We start from the raw sequence: 21199 nt of genomic DNA, 5'->3' as shown, positions 1-21199 counted from the left end.
AGCAATGACCCAAAATAGTGAAAATCTTTCTCACCCTTGTTGCCTGCCAACAGGAAGTGCCTTGAAGTAAAGCACTATGAAATAGTTTTGCGGATTACCTTCATGAGAAAGTAGAAACTATCTATAGTTCCTTTCGTAACACTCAGAAATATCCACACAATTGGAGAGGCAAATGATGGGGGTGAAATTCGGCAATCAGCCTCAGTGTTTTTGAAAACAAAATAGCTAAAAGATTATGTCCCGGCAATATTATCTTATAGCTTTGGTTCCATTATCCACCCCTTGATCCTAAAATGTGCGGCATCCACTTACAACCCTACGGTTAACACATTAATTAATCAATCTCTAGAAACAGACTGAGGGCACAGTTTCTTCTCTTCTTAAAGAGGCTTGATGCTGATCCAAGAAATCTAAACAATCTTAGGCTGCCAGGTCTTTCCAAAAGGCTGGAGAAGCTAGTGAAAAGCAGCTGCAGTAATACTTAGAAGACAACTGACTTTTCCATAGGCCTCAGTCAAGTTTCTGTCCAGGTTTTGGAACAGAGGTTACCATGCTAAAAGTAGCTGAATTCATAAACACTAATATAGACCAGGTCCATAAAGTTATGGTAATCCTTTTGGACCTGTTGGAGGCATTCATCACCGTGTCTCATTCCATCTTCTTTGAATTTTTGGACAAAGTGAGAGTGAGAGATATGGTTAGACAATGGCTGGAAAGATTTCTGTAAGGCAGACATCAATATGTACTCCTCCCCCTTATTACTCTTCCTACAGGGAGTTGAGATTCAGTTCCCCTCAGGGTTTTGCCTTTAGCCCTACCCTATTCAACATCTATTTAGCCCCAAAGGCACAAGTTGCAGACCTTTGAGGTTTCAACATTTTATCATACAAGGATGACACTCAGCTGATGCCGGCTGGCTGGCTAACAAGCAGACAAAATCATAGAAGAGATTCTAAAGCTGTAAAAGTGGAGTTGCTAAGTACATGCAGAACAGATGCTTGCAGCTGAATGCTGAGAAAAAGCTTCTGTTCTCTGAGAATTCACATCCACTACATTTAAATAGACGGTCTAGTATGGTTGCTGTGATGTCACATGCTGATAGTGCCAGGATGCTTATTTGGGGCAGCAGATCGCTCCAATCAAATGTCAATGTATTCATTCAGTAGCCCCCATTTTGTGGAAAGGTGCAAATCAGTCAACAATACACTCTCCTGCATTTAAAACCCTCACAAGGCACAACTCTAGACTCTGAAATAGTCTCAATAATAGAGATGAGCCAAAGCAATTGTTTTTCAGTACACTGTTGAAAAATGGTGGATTGTAATAGGTCGCAGACTACTGACTTTTACAGCGGAACAGAGTGATAGAGTGACAGAGTGATAGAGTGACAGAGTGATAGAGTGACAGAGTGATAGAGTGACAGAGTGATAGAGTGACAAAGTGATAGAGTGACAGAGTGATAGAGTGACAGAGTGATAGAGTGACAGAGTGAGAGAGTGACAGAGTGACAGAGTGATAGAGTGACTCAGTATATAGAACCCAATAACTCCAAATTAGCTCCAAACATGTCGCTGGTTCTCTCTAATTCAGTCCAGCATGCATACAGCTTAATCCATTAGCATGACTCCTCCCTGGGAAATCTGTGTGCATAAGTGCTCTGAATTAGCAGCAAGTAGACATCTGATCACTCCATGTCAGCATGAAGGCATGTTTCATTTTTTGGGGATTTTCTACAAAAATATACTACAATCTGGAATTGGTAGATTTTAGTTTTAATTTCCTCAATTGGTCTAACTGGTGTAGGTATTAAGGAAATATTTATTTTTAGAAAAGAAAATCTCATGACTGAAAACATAGTATTCTACCGACATGTCGCAATCTGGCAACTGGCAATTGAGCTGTTTTATACAGAAATATAGAGAAACTACAAATTCTCCTATAAAACATCCTATTCCAGAGTCTGGAACATTGTTATTAGCATAGTGGATATACCAATAGAAAAATAAGAATTCCAGCTAACTTTGTTAACAACATAAAGTTTTGTGTTAGGTTTACAAGCTCAGTAACTCCACTTTAGTCCATTCCCGGTACTTGCGCTACAGGTAATTTAAACTGAGTATTATTCTGCATCAGATGAACAAGGAAAAGAGCGATTATTCGCTATTTTGGAAACCAGCACAACAAGGGACTAAGCAATCTAGCTTTACCACAATTAAAATATGAAATTGGGACTAAGGGCATCATTAGGAAAGTCCGCCCACCATCCCAACGTAAAAAGGGACGCCCGCCATAAGTGCGGCGGTCCCATGGGGGTGATTAGGATGCGCCTGCCACACTGGCAGGCGCATCCTGGATTTTTAACATTGCGGCGGGCGGTGCTTTCAGCACCACCCGCTGCAATGCCAAAAATGCATGTTGTGCATTTGCATGCACAACGTGGCAGGCACTGCGCGGTGCCTGCCATGTTGTGCATGCAAATGCAGGGGGGTACCATAGGTAACCCCCATGTGCACCCCCCAAAATTCCTGGGGACCCGCTACGGGCCCCCAATGGCAAGGACCGCATGCCTTTCCGTGGCGGCAATGAAGCCACGGAAAGACAAATCCCCGCGTGTATCGTAATATGGATGGCGGTGTCTAACGGACACCGCCACCATATTAAAACCTTTTTCCACCCAGTCGACACATTGCCCGGGCGGAAAACCGGCGGACGGTCTTTCCGTCCGCTGGGGTTCCCCCGCCATAGTAATATGGCGGGGGGAAATGGCATGCGAGTGGGAGAGAATATCGGGCGGATCGCCACCGCAATGCGGGTGGTGGTGATCCGCCCGACATTCTAATTGACCCCATAGTTGGAGACACAAACACAATGGAAAAAACTTAGGGCCGCATCGAAAATCAATTCAGCATTCCATAAAAAGCTAATTTTAGGTAATCGCTATGTAAGGAATGCAAAATGATATGTAAGAAAATAGCGATTGCTAAAGATCACAATCGCAATTAGGTAATCACTATTAGATAATACTACTGCATTCGCTACTACAAGGCCCATAGGTGCAAATGGTTTTGCATTAGCTAATTAGCGATTACCAAATTGGTAATCGCAAATTAGTTAATGCAAAACCAAGTGTGCCCAGGGGCCTGAGGTCCCCCTGAAGCACCCCAAAGAGACATGTGTACATGCAAGTGCACTTATGCTGCAAGGCACTATGAAAAAAGCAGATTTGTGCATTTTCAAATATTGCATATGGTTACCATTGACTCGAATTCGATGGTAATAGCATATCCTAAATCCACAGTTTGCATTTAGAAAATGCTTGCCACATGTGCTTACTGAATCGCAAATTGTGATTCTCTCTTTGCATTCGCTATTTTAAGTAATTGCAAAAAATTGCGATTACCTAAGATTGTGACTGCAAAGCCTTTCATAAATCTTTGATGAGTGTTTGGCATTTGCAAACAGTCAATTTTAGCAATTTGCACGGTTTGCAAAAGCAAAATGGTTTCACTCCAAAGTTTAACTTGTTACTGAAGTGCAATGATTTAGCAATATAAATTGATGACTAGTGGTGACATAATCTGAATTACACTTGAAAATGGATTTACTTACACCATTGCTGTCCATTTTTGGTGCCAATTGGTGTAAATGTTTATGAATGAGAAAATCTTCTTAAACAAAAGAAAGTAGCATCAGGGCCAGCAAGGCTTTTTAACCCTTTTCCCCCCTACTAAGGTGTGGCGGTGCCCCCTACCTCCCCCTGGATAGGAGGGGGTTTAAAAATACTTGGTCCCAGTTTGGACTGGAGTTTTCGCAACAACTTTGGTGTGCTTACCGATCCTGGGGACAGGACGGCCCTCCTTTTTTTTTTGGCTCTCTACAGTGGCCAAAACTGATCTTTTCAGACCCCCAGCAGATGTTATCACGGGGCGCCTTTTAGGGACAGCCTTTGCCATTTTACATTACTGTCGGCATGGAAATAAAGTGATTGCCTAATACTCAAGTGATTTTTCACAAATTTGATAAGGTGAGCACACAGGACGCCTGATTTCAAGGTCCGCAAATTGGCTGCTAGGCACTAGGGGCAGATTTACAAGAACTGACACATCACTGCATATTAGCAGAGATGCGTCAGTTAATTTGCGTCACACAAAAAAACTCTTGCGCCACCATAGATGCGTCACGTTTACAATGCGGCGCACCGTGGAGCAAGGATTGACAGATGCGTGACGCATCTATTGGCATAAAGGCAACGCATTTCTGGAGTCGTGTCGCAAGCACGATGCAACTCCAGCAATGCTTCGGAAGGCCTATTTCAAACATGCTGTGCCACTCCTTACGTCTGCTTCAAGCAAGCGTAAGGTTTTGACGCAGTGGAGTCGTAAAAGTGACTCAGTGAAATCTTGTAGATTTCACTGCGTCACTTTTACGAGGCTTTCTTCAGTCGGAACGCCCAACTTGCATACCTGCATCAGGTATAATGTGATGCGGGGCTTTACAACGTGACGCATCTCCATAGATGCGTCACGTTGTAAACGTGTCACAACGGGGGGCATTGTTTACGACGCTGCTGCATCATAAAAGTGACACAACAGCAGCGTAAAAGTGTCGCAGGTGGCTTGTAAATCTGCCCCTAGATACCTATAGCCTTGAGACTAAACCTCGCCCCCTTTATTAACTGTGATTGTTGAGAGGCTATTGAGAACTGGTTCTTAAATGGACAAGAGCCTATACCACCAAGTGTTACAAACTGATTGAATATACGTTTATGTATTCTCTCATTAGTTGGTCTTACATAGTGCTATGATGGAGGTAAGACATGATGCTCCCGAAGAACTGCTGCCCTTCAAATTGCCACAGAGTAGGAGAGTAGAAGGTGCTGGTGCAATGGCTGGATTTCTGAGCCTTTATATACAAACCCTGGTGGGTGTTTCATTTCTATGAGTAAACTGCTAAATCAACAGTTTTGTTTCCAGACCAGACTCTCCCTCTCATCACCATAGGTGCAATTAATTAATATTCAAGTCTTGTTTGGCAGATCCATTTCTCATCAAATTGCGAAAAGCCTCAGGGTACATGCTATCATCCCCACGAGACAAAGCGGGTGGGGCAACGGTAAGCATTTACTTTAATTAGGTAATTTTATAAACATTTTTTTTAAGGATTACGCACCCCTCATTTCTTATGGCTTCAGTTGTACGCCTGGAGTAATAACATGAACTTGGCAACAGCCTCTTTCAAGTGTACACGTTGTGACAAATGCGTTAGAAAAGATTAGCACATCAATCTAGAACAAGTGCCCTGAATTGAGGCATCCCGGGGTACTGAAAGATTCTTGCAGTTTTTGTGCTGTAGTTGATGACAAGTTGGTGCTCTGAAGTAACAGAAAGCAGGCTTGTATAGAAGCTGGAACAAGATCACAGCCGATCAGCGACCGCCCTGAGCAAGAACCCACCCACCAGCGCAACGAACCCCAGCCAAGCGGCCATCAACCTCACGAAGTGGATCAGCGACTGCGCTGACGACCTCGCCCCTCTGAAGACCCCGACTAGCAGACCCGGTAGCAAGAAAGCCTCATGGTTCACCGACGAACTCAAGAGCTCTAAGAAGAACTGCCGAGCCCTCGAGAGAACCTGGCGCAGAGACCCAACACCGGACAACATGACTGCCCTCAAGCTCGCCACCCGAAAACACCACCAACTCATCCACGCCACCAAGAAAACCGCATTCAAGGAACGACTGGACAACAACGCACACAACAGCAAGGAACTCTTCAACATCGTCAAAGAGCTCTCCAACCCCAACGCCGGTAACAACGACATCACCCCTTCACAAGACCTCTGCAACTCCCTCGCCTCCTACTTCCACAACAAGATCGCAGACATACACAACAGCTTCAGCACTCAACCGACGCACGCCACGACCGAACCACCGCCCCCCACCACCACCCTCCACGCCTGGACCCCGATCAGCACCGAAGACACCATCCGCACGATGAACTCCATCCACTCCGGATCTCCTACCGACCCCTGCCATCACCACGTCTTCAACAAGGCCGACGCTGTCATCGCGCCCCACCTGCGGGACATCATCAACACCTCCTTCGACACCGCTACCTTCCCGGAGAGCTGGAAGCACGCCGAACTCAGCGCTCTACTAAAGAAGCCATCAGCCAACCCCACCGACCTCAAGAACTACCGCCCCATCTCGCTGCTCCCGTTTCCTGCAAAAGTCATCGAGAAGACCGTCAACAAGCAGCTGGCCGCCTTCCTCGAGACGAACGGATCCCTCGACCTCTCGCAGTCTGGCTTTCGGGCCAACCACAGCACCGAGACCGCCCTGATCGCAGCCACCGATGACATCCGAGCTCTGCTTGACAACGGAGAAACAGCGGCCCTCATCCTCCTAGACCTCTCCGCGGCCTTCGACACTGTCTGCCACCGTACACTAGTGCAGCGACTCAGCAACGTCGGAATCCAGGAGAAGGCACTGGAGTGGATCATCTCCTTCCTCGCCGGAAGGACACAGAGAGTCCGCCTCCCCCCGTTCAGATCTGAAGCCACCGAAGTCATCTGCGGCGTTCCTCAGGGCTCCTCGCTCAGTCCAACCCTCTTCAATGTGTACATGAGCCCCCTCGCAGACATCGCACGCCAGCACAACCTCAACATCATCTCCTACGCCGACGACACCCAGCTGATTCTCTCCCTCACCAACGACCCCGCCACCGCCAGAGCCAACCCCCACGAAGGGATGAAAGAGGTAGCCGAATGGATGAAGAACAGCCGCCTGAAACTGAACTCGGACAAGACGGAAGTCCTCATCCTGGGTTCCTCACCCTCCGCCTGGGACGACTCCTGGTGGCCCCCCGCCCTAGGCAGCGCACCCAAACCAACAGACCACGCACGCAACCTGGGCTTCATTCTGGACTCCACCCTCTCCATGACCAGACAAGTCAACGCCGTCTCCTCGTCGTGCTTCAACATCCTGCGCATGCTACGAAAGATCTTCCGGTGGATCCCCACCGAGACCAGGAAGACGGTCACCCAGGCCCTCGTCACCAGCCGTCTGGACTACGGCAACTCCCTCTACGCCGGAACCACCACCAAACTCCAGAAAAGACTTCAGCGGATCCAGTACGCCTCAGCACGACTATGAAAATAATGAAACTATGATTTATCCTGAAGGATTTGGTAGACTTGAATTTCCAACAGTCATGTCTAACTTGCATGTTGGGAATTTTGTATGAAACTGATCTAGCAATTAAAGACCAAAACCACCAGAAGGGTATTTAAAGAGAAATTCTATAACTCTCCAATAGAGGCATTTTATCAGTCGCTTGTTATAGATGTCACCAACAGTATCGTACTTCTACATCTTTTATTTAAAAAAAGCATATGGATTTAGTTGTAAATTTGAAATGCCACAGGGCTTATGGCACTGTGCTGTTGCAATCTTTAATTTACCTGCTTGAAGCCACAGTTGTAAGAACCTGCTCTTTCAGATGTGTTTTTTCTTTGCACGCTATTCACATGCCTACTTATGTTTTTTCTCCAGGTACGAGAATGAGCTGTCCCTGCGCCAGAGTGTGGAGGCTGACATCAACGGGCTTCGTAGGGTGCTGGATGAGTTGACCTTATCCAAGTCTGACCTTGAGGGAGAAGTTGAGAGTCTAAGAGAGGAGCTGGCTGCCCTCAAGAAGAACCATGAAGAGGTAAAAGCAGTTGTTGTACTTCTAAAGAGACATGAAAGTGCTGGTATTGACATAGATGGAGGCTAAAAACTTTTTTTTACATGCCCTTGAAATTTGTTTTCTGATTCATCAGAGTTTTTCCTTAATTGTGGATGTCTGTATTAGAAAAATCTTTGAAAAAAATCTTCGTGATTTGGTTTGGAGCTTTTTTCAAAGGCATGGCACACAATATCATATGATAAACTCAATTTTGCTAACCCCTGACAAGAAATGAGGTCAAGGGATCTTATAAATGTCTTAGGTGGGGAAATGCAGGAGAGTGTGAGTTTGCATTTAAGACAAAAATCTGAGGTGTGCAGGAACTGTGGGAAGCCATGTTAGTTACATTCTCCTGCTGAAATTGGTGCTTTTGAACAAATCCTCCATTCCAGATCTAGCAGTTTACTAAGTGATTCTGAGAATTCTTGTTCGTTATCACAAGGTAAGTTGCAATAGGGATGTAGAGAATATTTGACACATTTCAACTATTTCTTACACTTTGCCTTGAAACAGTATGAATTATTACCATTTCTCAAGGCAGAGTCAACAGATACAAGGGAAAGGTGTGGCAGAAAGCAACTATTCACCTAACACCAATGCACTGGCACACAGCTTATCATATCAGGTTTGCATTGCAAACCTGAGACACCTGAGAAGTGAACAGCATTACATTGCTTGCTCCAAGAAGAACATATATGGTTATACTCTCAAGAAGTCTAGGGCTGGTGGCTCTGTTGTTTCTAAGGCTGTTGTATCCTTGGCCAAGTTACAGGCATTTGTAAATGTGATGATTGGTGGAGGGGATATCATGAAAGGGAGGACTATCGTTCACTTGAATCATTCAGTCATTTTCAGAACCCATGGTCCTACTGATGAAATCTTTGTTTGGTAGATACACCTTCTTGCTAGACCATAGTCAACCCCTCGCCACATCTTCTGCTGACTAGTGCCCGCATCCTGTCACACCGGAGTCAGGCCCACATCCTGTCACACCGGAGTCAGGCCCGCATCCTGTCACAACGGACTGAGGCCCGCATCCTGTCACACCGGAGTCAGGCCCACATCCCGTCACACTGGAGTCAGCTCCACATCCTGTCACACCTGAGTCAGGCCCACATCCTGTCACACCGGAGTCAGGCCCACATCCTGTCACACTGGAGTCAGGTCCACATCCTGTCACACCGCAGTCAGGCCCACATCCTGTCACACTGGAGTCAGGCCCGCATCCTGTCACACCGGAGTCAGGCCTGCATCCTGTTACACCGGAGTCAGGCCCATATCCCATCACACTGGAGTCAGGTCCACATCCTGTCACACCGGAGTCAGGCCCACATCCCATCACACCGGAGTCAGGCCCACATCCCATCACACTGGAGTCAGGTCCACATCCTGTCACACCGCAGTCAGGCCCACATCCTGTCACACTGGAGTCAGACCCGCATCCTGTCACACCGGAGTCAGGCCCGCATCCTGTTACACCGGAGTCAGGCCCATATCCCATCACACTGGAGTCAGGTCCACATCCTGTCACACCGGAGTCAGGCCCACATCCTGTTACACCGGAGTCAGGCCCATATCCCATCACACTGGAGTCAGGTCCACATCCTGTCACACCGGAGTCAGGCCCATATCCCATCACACTGGAGTCAGGTCCACATCCTGTCACACCGGAGTCAGGCCCACATCCCATCACACAGGAGTCAGGCCCACATCCCATCACACTGGAGTCAGGTCCACATCCTGTCACACCGCAGTCAGGCCCACATCCTGTCACACTGGAGTCAGGCCCGCATCCTGTCACACCGGAGTCAGGCCCGCATCCTGTTACACCGGAGTCAGGCCCATGTCCCATCACACTGGAGTCAGGTCCACATCCTGTCACACCGGAGTCAGGCCCGCATCCTGTCACACCGCAGTCAGGCCCACATTCTGTCACACTGGAGTCAGGCCCGCATCCTGTCACACCGGAGTCAGGCCCATATCCCATCACACTGGAGTCAGGTCCACATCCTGTCACACCGGAGTCAGGCCCACATCCTGTTACACCGGAGTCAGGCCCATATCCCATCACACTGGAGTCAGGTCCACATCCTGTCACACCGGAGACAGGCCCGCATCCTGTCACACCGGAGTCAGGCCCGCATCCTGTCACACCGGAGTTAGGCCTGCATCCTGTCACACCGGAGTCAGGCCCATATCCCATCACACTGGAGTCAGGTCCACATCCTGTCACACCGGAGTCAGGCCCACATCCCATCACACCGGAGTCAGGCCCACATCCCATCACACTGGAGTCAGGTCCACATCCTGTCACACCGCAGTCAGGCCCACATCCTGTCACACTGGAGTCAGGCCCGCATCCTGTCACACCGGAGTCAGGCCCGCATCCTGTTACACCGGAGTCAGGCCCATATCCCATCACACTGGAGTCAGGTCCACATCCTGTCACACCGGAGTCAGGCCCACATCCTGTTACACCGGAGTCAGGCCCATATCCCATCACACTGGAGTCAGGTCCACATCCTGTCACACCGGAGTCAGGCCCATATCCCATCACACTGGAGTCAGGTCCACATCCTGTCACACCGGAGTCAGGCCCACATCCCATCACACCGGAGTCAGGCCCACATCCCATCACACTGGAGTCAGGTCCATATCCTGTCACACCGCAGTCAGGCCCACATCCTGTCACACTGGAGTCAGGCCCGCATCCTGTCACACCGGAGTCAGGCCCGCATCCTGTTACACCGGAGTCAGGCCCATATCCCATCACACTGGAGTCAGGTCCACATCCTGTCACACCGGAGTCAGGCCCGCATCCTGTCACACCGCAGTCAGGCCCACATCCTGTCACACTGGAGTCAGGCCCGCATCCTGTCACACCGGAGTCAGGCCCATATCCCATCACACTGGAGTCAGGTCCACATCCTGTCACACCGGAGTCAGGCCCACATCCTGTTACACCGGAGTCAGGCCCATATCCCTTCACACTGGAGTCAGGTCCACATCCTGTCACACCGGAGTCAGGCCCGCATCCTGTCACACCGGAGTCAGGCCCGCATCCTGTCACACCGGAGTCAGGCCCGCATCCTGTCACAACGGACTCAGGCCCGCATCCTGTCACACCGGAGTCAGGCCCACATCCCGTCACACTGGAGTCAGGTCCATATCCTGTCACACCTGAGTCAGGCCCACTTCCTGTCACACCGGAGTCAGGCCCACATCCTGTCACACCGGAGTCAGGCCCACATTCCAATACACCGGAGTCAGGCCCACATCCCATCACACTGGAGTCAGGTCCACATCCTGTCACACCGCAGTCAGGCCCGCATCCTGTCACACCGGAGTCAGGCCCGCATCCTGTTACACCGGAGTCAGGCCCATATCCCATCACACTGGAGTCAGGTCCACATCCTGTCACACCGGAGTCAGGCCCACATCCTGTTACACCGGAGTCAGGCCCATATCCCATCACACTGGAGTCAGGTCCACATCCTGTCACACCGCAGTCAGGCCCACATCCTGTCACACTGGAGTCAGGCCCGCATCCTGTCACACCGGAGTCAGGCCCGCATCCTGTTACACCGGAGTCAGGCCCATATCCCATCACACTGGAGTCAGGTCCACATCCTGTCACACCGGAGTCAGGCACACATCCTGTTACACCGGAGTCAGGCCCATATCCCATCACACTGGAGTCAGGTCCACATCCTGTCACACCGGAGTCAGGCCCATATCCCATCACACTGGAGTCAGGTCCACATCCTGTCACACCGGAGTCAGGCCCACATCCCATCACACCGGAGTCAGGCCCACATCCCATCACACTGGAGTCAGGTCCACATCCTGTCACACCGCAGTCAGGCCCACATCCTGTCACACTGGAGTCAGGCCCGCATCCTGTCACACCGGAGTCAGGCCCGCATCCTGTCACACCGGAGTCAGGCCCGCATCCTGTTACACCGGAGTCAGGCCCATATCCCATCACACTGGAGTCAGGTCCACATCCTGTCACACCGGAGTCAGGCCCGCATCCTGTCACACCGCAGTCAGGCCCACATCCTGTCACACTGGAGTCAGGCCCGCATCCTGTCACACCGGAGTCAGGCCCATATCCCATCACACTGGAGTCAGGTCCACATCCTGTCACACCGGAGTCAGGCCCACATCCTGTTACACCGGAGTCAGGCCCATATCCCTTCACACTGGAGTCAGGTCCACATCCTGTCACACCGGAGTCAGGCCCGCATCCTGTCACACCGGAGTCAGGCCCGCATCCTGTCACACCGGAGTCAGGCCCGCATCCTGTCACAACGGACTCAGGCCCGCATCCTGTCACACCGGAGTCAGGCCCACATCCCGTCACACTGGAGTCAGGCCCACATCCCGTCACACCGGAGTCAGGCCCACATCCTGTCACACCGAGTCAGGTCTTTTCCTCCACAAACATACCTGTTTCGAATCAAGTATCTGTTCTTCCCTTGCACTACATTATCTTCTCTCACATCACACCTCCAGATCCTAGATTCCATTTCCACATTTGATGGTACTTCATTTACTAACCTGAAAGGAGTGAAAGGCAGAGTTGGTGCTGCAAAGGACTTTGAACCTCTGAGTTGCCAGTGACACCAGATGTCAGCAGCAGGCAATGAATCTTAGCTGTTTCCTACAACTAGACTGTGTCTCCTTACCAGCACACCTCACAACCTTCTCACTCAACAATTGCCCTTCCTCTTTGTAGTCAAGAGCCTTCCTTGCGAAGAACATTCTTAACCCTTCGATCAATGCAAACCATTGTCCTTATGTCAAGCCTCCCTCCCCTACCATTCCTGTTCTTTTTATTCTAGCATTACAATCATTAAGTCAGACAAAATAATTCACAGGCTCCTGTTAAAATGCCAAAAATATGTCCTTAGGGTAATGCCTAGTATGTCACTTAAAAAGGAAAAAGAGAATGCTATAATTTAGAAACAATATATACTCATATCCCCTTTGGAAAAGTAGATGCTGCTACAAACCAGTGACGACACTGTGCTCTGTAGGAGTATTTGGTGTCTGGTAATCCACAGATACCAATGATGGGGCTATGGTTATGATTTGTTTTATTGAAAGCAAACATGGATGCGAATTAGTGACGACTAGGGATGGCAGCTGTAACTACAGAATAACCCTTTGGTACCCCTGGCACTACTCTTGGCATCAGTGGTCTCAGGGATCAAAACTAACGGGAGCAAGAAAGTAAATATAGTTCAAAGAACCATGTTTGTGTTTGAGGTGCACAATCATTGCCCCTTTCATCTCAACTCGCGGGCTAAGACGAGGCTCTTGAGGGGCCCACGGTGGGAAACTGGCGACACTTGAAATGCTAATGGGGATCAAATTATGCATGATGTCACTTCTGTTACTATTGGCATTTTGGTGAATTGACTTCTATGAAAGCAACTATACAAAGAGCACAGAAGGTGACTGTTCCGTGTAGTCTTTCAATCTCATGTATGCCTACCTGTGATTCCTGCCCTTGATATGTTGCTACTCCTCCTGCAGGAAATGAAGGCACTCATGGGAACCCAAGGGCAACTCAGCGTAGAGATGAACGCAGCGCCAGGTATCAACCTGCTGAAGCTTCTTAGCGACATGCGAAGCCAGTATGAGGACATGGCAGAAAAGAATCGCCGGGATGCCGAAGCAAATTTCCTGGAAGCGGTGAGGAGGGGAGATAAGCTGCTTGGTGCATGTCTTGCGGGTGGTGGGATAGGGCGGACTGAACTATGGGAAACCTAGATATTGCCTGACTAATTAATGTCCCCTAAAATGCCCATAAATGATGTTGCCAAGTAAGTCCCAACCCAGACTCTATGTAAATTATCACCGAGTCTACTCAGGGCTTACCAGCCATTCTGAGTTCCCACAGACTGGTCCATGCTGATGCCTTGGGTTTGGGAGGAGGTGTGTTCTAAATACCAATTAGCATATGGTTGACCCCTGTCTGTAATGACCGAGACAGTTGAAAGATGATGTAATGGAATGCACCACAGATGACTACCACTGGCAGAGGGTGAGTCAAGCAGTTCATCCTTCAGTTTTTGTGATGTGTAGACATGTGACTAACACTCACACCCATGCTGTCTCTTAGAGCAATGCCATCAAGCAAGAAATCTCTGCCGGGGTTGAGCAGGTGCAGTCGAGCAAGAGTCAGATTCACGACCTGAAACGCTCCCTCCAGGCCTTGGAAATTGAATTGCAGGCAGCTCTGGCAATGGTAAGTTGTGTCAATTATTCCAGTTCTTTCTAAAGATACTTCAAGGGCGCAAGATCTTTCCAAGCATATAAGGTGCCCCATTTCTCCTGGAAGAGCTTTAAGAACAGGATAATGATGAAAGCACCATTTATATAGCACATAGGTCACTCTCAAGAGAATGAAGGCAAGATACATAAGTGCCATGTTTCCTAGGTCCTTGAGTGGGTAGCTGGTCCAGATATGTTTAGTTCTTTGCATTCTGGAGCTTGTAGTTCTGGTTTTATAATGGGATAAAATGTGCCTACAAGTCATAGAATGTAAAGAAAAATTCTGGACTGGAGCAGCTGATCACGCTTGGAAACGGGATATTTGGCAGGGCTGCACTTATCAGTATTAGTGAGAACACTGTCACTGAATTGGCTTTAAATCTCATTTTTTGCAATCTCAAAAACAAGCCAATTTGTCTCGGAATCAGGCGCTGAGCTGCCAATCTGGATGTTACATATAGTAGCCAACTAGTGTTACCGTTAGTTGATCGACTGATTGCATTGACAGAGCTCAAGCAGCCACATCCTTAGAAGTGTACCAGCGCTTAAGGGAGATTAGAGAAGCAGGATGCATGAGCTATCTCATCAGGGAGGGACAGAGTAGCATTACCAACAGATTTCCTAACCTAAGGTCAAACATATTGGTCTTGACCACTTTCCTAGACGGCATCAGCTCCGATTGTAGCCCAATGATTGGAGGTAGGGAATTCCAAATTCTAGCTGTGAGAACTACCAGACTACGTTGTCCTGGCCCGAGCTGGAAGATCTCAGTGCTCTGCCAAGAATATACAATGAAAAAATGGCATCACGTATATCTTGGGATTTACCTGATATATGGTTTTATGAAAGAGCGAAAGCGCTTTCAATAAACCTCTTTCGTAAACAGGCAGCCAATGTCATTTGTCTAAATATGCAGTAATAGACACATTGCTTTTCAGGCCTACAACTAGCCTAGCAGCAACGTACCGCAGGAGTTGGAGGCAATGGATAAGATATTTAGGCCCATTCAATAAGGAGAATTTCAATAGTACTTGCGAGAGATGATAAGTGGCTGCTCATATCTCTTCTAGCAGACTTAGGTGTGTAAGGAAAGAACTTATCAAGAACATACAATAATCTGAAACTGGTGGTACATACATTTTCCACACCGGCCTGAAGCCTGTCTATTCCCACACCCCAGTCGCGTGCTGGAGGCACTGGCACGGGGAAATCTCCAAGCTCCTTCAGCCACCTTTTGGCGGTCCACTTAGCATCAGGCCCGAACACTACAACCTCAGTTTTACCCTCATTAAGAGAGAAGGAGTCAGTGTGCATCCAATGTGCCACCTTCCTTAGGTACATGTTGAAGGTGTGGGCTGGCTCCTTTATTTACCATCTAGTCTGACAATCAATGACATGTCATCAGCATGGGTCTGAAAAGAGATTCCAAAGAGTTCTAGCAACTGAGTCAAGGGCCATTAACAGCTCCAAAAGGGAAGCTAATAAATGTTTGTAAATTAAGTAAATGTAAGGACTAAGCCCAACTTCCAGGAACAAACAAAACTGTACACATGCATAAACTATAAAGTATACTAACAATCATACAAGAAATCAAAGCATAGATCCAGTGCTTAAACAAAGCTTTCCTAAGTTATGGGACACAACTCGCTCAATAATAGCGTGAGGGTAACGACGAATTGGAGAGTAAGCAAGCAGTCCTTATGGTCAATATTTCAGTGTCTACTGCATGAAAAAGCAATATATATGTTCTAAATGATAGGAAATGAGAGTTGGAATCTATTCAACATGCTCCCATGCTGCCTTAATAGCAACTTGGACTCTTCTCGGGCTTAGGCAGTAATCTCTCAGGTCGCAAACGTCTACTGCATGTGTTTCATTGGCATATGCCTGTTTTTCAATCCCAATCCAAGGCAGGCTTGGCAAGTTTTCACACCTCAACATACCTGATTGCAGTATTTTACTCTGAACTTGGGGCAGGGTTATGGGCTGGAACCATTCTTCATCATGCTCAGACATACAACCCAGTGCCACTTAGAACGCCCTCCATTACCATGTGTCGCCTGTCCTTCTTGTCTTGTTTACCGGCAGAAACAATCCCTTGAAGCCGGCTTGGCAGAAACAGAAGGCAACTACTGTGCCCAGCTGGCACATCTTCAAGTAAAGATCAGTCAAGTAGAGGAGGAGCTCACGCAAATCAAGGGAGAGATGGAGAACAACATGGCAGAGTACGAGCAACTCCTGGACATCAAGAGCCGGCTGGAGAGGGAGATTGAGACCTACCGGTGCCTGCTGGACGGTCAGGGCAGGTAAGACGATGGCAAATCCTGAACACCTACACTTTAGCAATATTTTGGTTCCAGGCAAATACCTTTACTTGGGGTGCCATTGCAGGGAAGAGAGGAGCCCTAATTCGCCCAAAAAAGTGACACAGGAAAGCTCTTGGCAAAAACCTTACTTGAAACCACTAATGACACCAGACATCAAACATTGCTTGTAGAATGATTATAAACCAAGCGCGTTCTCAGTCATGTGTATGTATGTTGTTTCCTTTCAGTGGCTATATCGAGCAACAGCCCAAGAGTTCTGGCTCTCACTCATCTAAAGGTAAGGGTGCCCTCTTTTGCGTTATGATAATGGCTAGATGTGACAGTGGTGGGTTCTGTTGCCATAACCCCACCTGTTTGCAGTTCTGCCTGGTATAATAAAGCCTCACTGCCCAAGGATGTGTGTGGGACACTTAGTTCCACAGTGGCAGCTGTAGTTCTTGCCATCCCACCAGATACCAAAGACTGGTCCTGCACTGCCTAACTTCTCTATATATAGATTAGAAAGCACAGAGGTGGCATTGCTCAAGCAGGCCTAATCCAGGAAGGAAATTAAGGGTGAATTTCCTCCATTCATCGCATTTTGTGGCATTAACCCTCCCACGATACAACATGCTGCACTCATCTAGTTGTTTTACCTTTTGCAAGGTAACCTCTGGCCCCTATTACCAACTTTGAAAGCTAAAGTTAACATTGTAAGCGGCCATCTTGTTCTACTTTCCTTTTCACCGACAGTGCTAGAGTCACATGTTACATTGCTGCTTTATGATGATATGTTGGCATGAGTTCTATGCATGAAATGAAAAAGTTATAAATACCTGTTTAGCACTTGAAATGTGTCACTGAATAAAAAGGATGGAAAAAATAGAAATAATATAATGATTGGATGATCCTGGGATTTTGGTTTGAGGATTATTTACCGCCCCATAAATGTGTTGGAAAAACCTCCTTTTGAAGAGCGAAACATGCATTTTATTACTGCCTGATTAAAATACTCCCTCTTAGAATTAGAATTCCCTCTTTCATCATAAATGAATGAATTTACTTGCAACCACCAACTGTTGGCAGAGCTTGGACTCAATCCATCTGATGCAGTAGAGGCCCCACTCTCGCTCCTTCTTTTATCACACACTTTGGTACTTTCTCCCTCAAGCACACACTCACTCACTCCTTTTTGCCATGGAGAGTTGCTTAACTATGGGGTGGAGAAAAGCTGCCTCCGGAGAGGGCCTGATGACCAAGGTATGTAAAGACGGCCATCTTGATCTAGGCATGTTAGAACCAGAGGTCAGTATGGTCACATGACATAAAAGGACCAATGATTGAATGTTCAATGATGGGACATGCAGCAATAACAGGATGCTTACATGAGAGATATTGGTCAGTATTAGAATCTTTACCTGCGTGTCTGTAAATATTTTGCACATGTACCAAAAAGAATATTTAGGCGGCAATGCACATGCATCAACGATCAAGTTCACATGAAGCTCATTTGCCATCAGGAGAGCCTTCGCGTGAGTTACTTACACCACTGCCTTTATACCTAGCACATTAACATACGGTGCATGCACCAACTAGAACATTTACAGGAATCATATGCATCAATCAGGATGTTCCCGTGTGGCACATGCACCAAAGTTCATATTTACATGATGCACAAACACCAATGACAATAGTCACATGACATATATGCACCAATTAGAAAATGACCATGAGGCACTTGCTCTACACGAGACCCTTCATATGAGGCACTTTCACTAACTAGTCCCTTCTCAAGATGCACATGCGTCAATGTAAACTTATCAACAATGAGGAACATGCACCAATATTAGCATGTTCGAAGGAGTGGCGTGTAGCAATTTTAGCATGATCTGCAGAGGCGCTACATCAGCAAAGCGAGCATTCCAATGTGGCCGGCACATGCACTAGTGCCACGTGAGGTATATGCACCCACTAGATTGTTCTCCCAAGACAGATGTATACAAATTTTAATTTTCACAAGGGACATATGCACTAAGTAGAATGTTCCCCTCAGGCAGGGCACTAACATTGGCAAGGTTACAAAAAGGAAAAAAACACACATCAAATAATGACATGAAGCATATGCACTGACGTCACTGTGTATAAGATAAATGCACCACCACAACAGCAGCAACAGTGGACAAGCACACTATCACAATTTTCAATACTATCATCACATATGGGACATGCACCAGCCTGAAAGTGCTCACAAATGAGACATATGTGATGGTTCGCGTTAGGGGCTTACGTCTAGAATAAATGTCTCAAATAATACAAATGCCAACGATACGTGAAAATTAAAGTGTAGTCTCATTATTAGAAATGGTGTATGAGGCACATTTTCAATGTTAAACCATTCACAAGATACAGACACCAAAATTAGGAAATTCACAAAGGCACATTTACATGAGGAACAGACATGATTACTTTTGACCAGTTTAATTCTGAGCCTTTTTTTTTTTTTTAAATGAAACCGTTCGGGCGCAATTTAGAAAGCTATTTCCCTACCTATGTTTAATTTAGGTACAAAAATTGATGTAATGGAGATGACAAAATCTAATGCCTGATTTGTGAAATGAGATCAGAATGCCATACTTTATCCAACATGTCCACCACCCTCTCTTACCTTTATGCACTAATCTTTTTCTCTAAAGGTATACTACCTGCATTGCATTGTTCACCTCTTCGTTTCTTGTTTCAGCCCCAGATCCAGTTAAAAGCCGCGTTGTGAAGACCATCGTCCAGGAAGTGGTTGATGGCAAAGTGGTCTCACAAGAGGAGAAACAAAGTGAACAGAAACTATAGACAGAAGCTGGGTCTCTGCTTATGGAACCGCTGATGTACCAGGAAACCTACAGCAAGATGCCCAGACAGGGAGGAGGAACCCCTTCCATAGCACCACCCCTCCCGTTCTTCTTCTTCTCCTAGGGGGGTTCATCAAACATAGCCATAGAATGTGTTGGACAATTCAACACACTGAGCAACACAACACCAGCATCCCGCGTATACAAGCAAGCGAGGAGACGCCCACATTGAATGAGAGGACACCTCAGAAAACAGAGAGGGCGCCCAGAGGGTCATCACGCGGCTTGGCATTGACCAAGGACGAGCGCTCTTACTTTGACAACGAATAGTCAATTTTTGGTTACTAACCTTCAAAACTTAGGTCAATGGAGAGCATTTTATGTGCCATGTCCCTTGCAAATGTACCTGTGGAGATAGCACACATTGCCACCTCAGCAGGGGCATCGGCTGGTCACTGTGCCAAGGCTCTTTCTTTGGGTTTTCATCTCTGACCTTTCACCTCTCTTTGCAATAAAATACAAATCTCTGTTTCTGTTCTATTATTATCCAATAAACTATCTTTTTGAATGCTAAATAAAAGGGTGTATTTTCTGTTACTAAATGTGTAGAAAACACTTGCCCAACTTTGCTATTCATTTATTGAAAAGATTTAATTTTATTTTATTCTCTTGAAGTTGAAATTGTTTCCCGAATTTTCTATTGATGAAGCAGTCAAAGAATATATGCTCAGCCTAGGAGGACCTGTGGCAGAGTGTCCCTCATCCAGCCACAGGTCTCCTCCCCTTGAGTGCAGTCCATGCACCGCGCGCTCATGTACAGAGTGAGTACACTCAATGCTCTTCAAGGTTTTATGCTTACTGACATACCAAAAGAATCCTGCACAGATTTTGCATTCCTAATAGCAACGTTTGCAAGAACTTTTACAACAGTCTACATGGCTAAGGTTTAACCAGCAGAAAAATAATTCTGCATGTCTTTGCCATTTTTAATCAAAATAATCTGCAAAATGGAAAGGGAAAAATTCTGCATACGAATGTGAGTGGTGTTCAGTCTAAAGGAAATAATATGAAATTCAAAAAAATGTCTGTGGTGCCATGACATCTCCTTTTCCTTGTACTCATGTCTGACTACTTTTATTTAAAACAACTGTACCTACAATTTCTAATGGAGTGACCCAGTTCAACTCACCGAGCTCCCTATGACTGCGGTACACATTGAACGGGAGAATTGTATTTGCCAAAACTGCTGCGGAATCTGTTTTGTTTGCCCCCGTTTTGCACTTGCTTCCTTAACTGGTGAAAGTCTGGGTGAATCCTACCTTATTACAGCCTCTTGTAGAACATGAACTCGCCACCTCTACATTTGAGACGGGATATATGCATAGTAAATGTAGATATATGAGAGCTCTGCTTTGTTATGACACAGCCATGAATGTATAATGTGTAAGGCTTTCTTTGATACTAAAATAGATCATAAAAGATGCAAGGCCATTACATTAACAGTAAGCAGCACTTTAGCACAGGTGCACTTTAAAAATGTGAAACAATAATGAATAGCTAATAATAGCAAACAAGAGCCTGTTTTTAATTTCTTTCCCATCAGTTATAGTTGTAATCTTTTGAAAATAGTCACACCTCTCCTTAGCTTAGCGATTTATTTATTTATTTTTAGGGTTTTGTATAGTTTGAACAAGAGACCCCTTTGGACGAAAGAGTACTTTACAAATAGTGTAGAAAGAAAAGGGATACGATAGAGGAAAAAAATAATATGAAATAAAAATACAGTATTTACAGATATATACACATCGACTAATGGCAAATGAGGAAATAGGAACACATAATGTGGCACAAGTCCAGGGCTAGAACATATTACAGCGATATAAGAGGTAGCAGGTAAATATAAAGGAGGGACCAATCTAGGGTAGATGGGTGTGAGTCCTCAGTATGAGAGGAGTTTGATGGCTGGAAAGAGCTTTTGAGGGTAGCCATTTCAGAGATCGAAGGTCGGAAGTGATATAACCATGTTTTTAAACCTGTGA

The 21199-nt window shown here is 46.7% G+C and overlaps 1 protein-coding gene across 1 annotated transcript; it reads left to right on the top strand.

The window, feature by feature from the left end:
- The first annotated feature begins 550 nt into the window (after positions 1-550).
- Positions 551-19740, top strand: LOC146869521 (keratin, type I cytoskeletal 12-like). Its single transcript, XM_085637432.1, has 8 exons — positions 551-679; positions 2050-2102; positions 7552-7708; positions 13271-13429; positions 13860-13985; positions 16100-16317; positions 16566-16615; positions 19058-19740. Exons 1-8 carry the CDS (start codon positions 551-553, stop codon positions 19159-19161), a joined length of 996 nt encoding a protein of 331 aa, XP_085493558.1. The 3' UTR covers positions 19162-19740.
- The last annotated feature ends 1459 nt before the right edge of the window (positions 19741-21199 follow it).

Source organism: Triturus cristatus, chromosome 1_1 (assembly GCF_964204655.1).
Source record: "Triturus cristatus chromosome 1_1, aTriCri1.1, whole genome shotgun sequence".
Lineage (NCBI taxonomy): Eukaryota > Metazoa > Chordata > Amphibia > Caudata > Salamandridae > Triturus > Triturus cristatus.
This window is presented reverse-complemented; position numbering and strand designations above follow the sequence as displayed.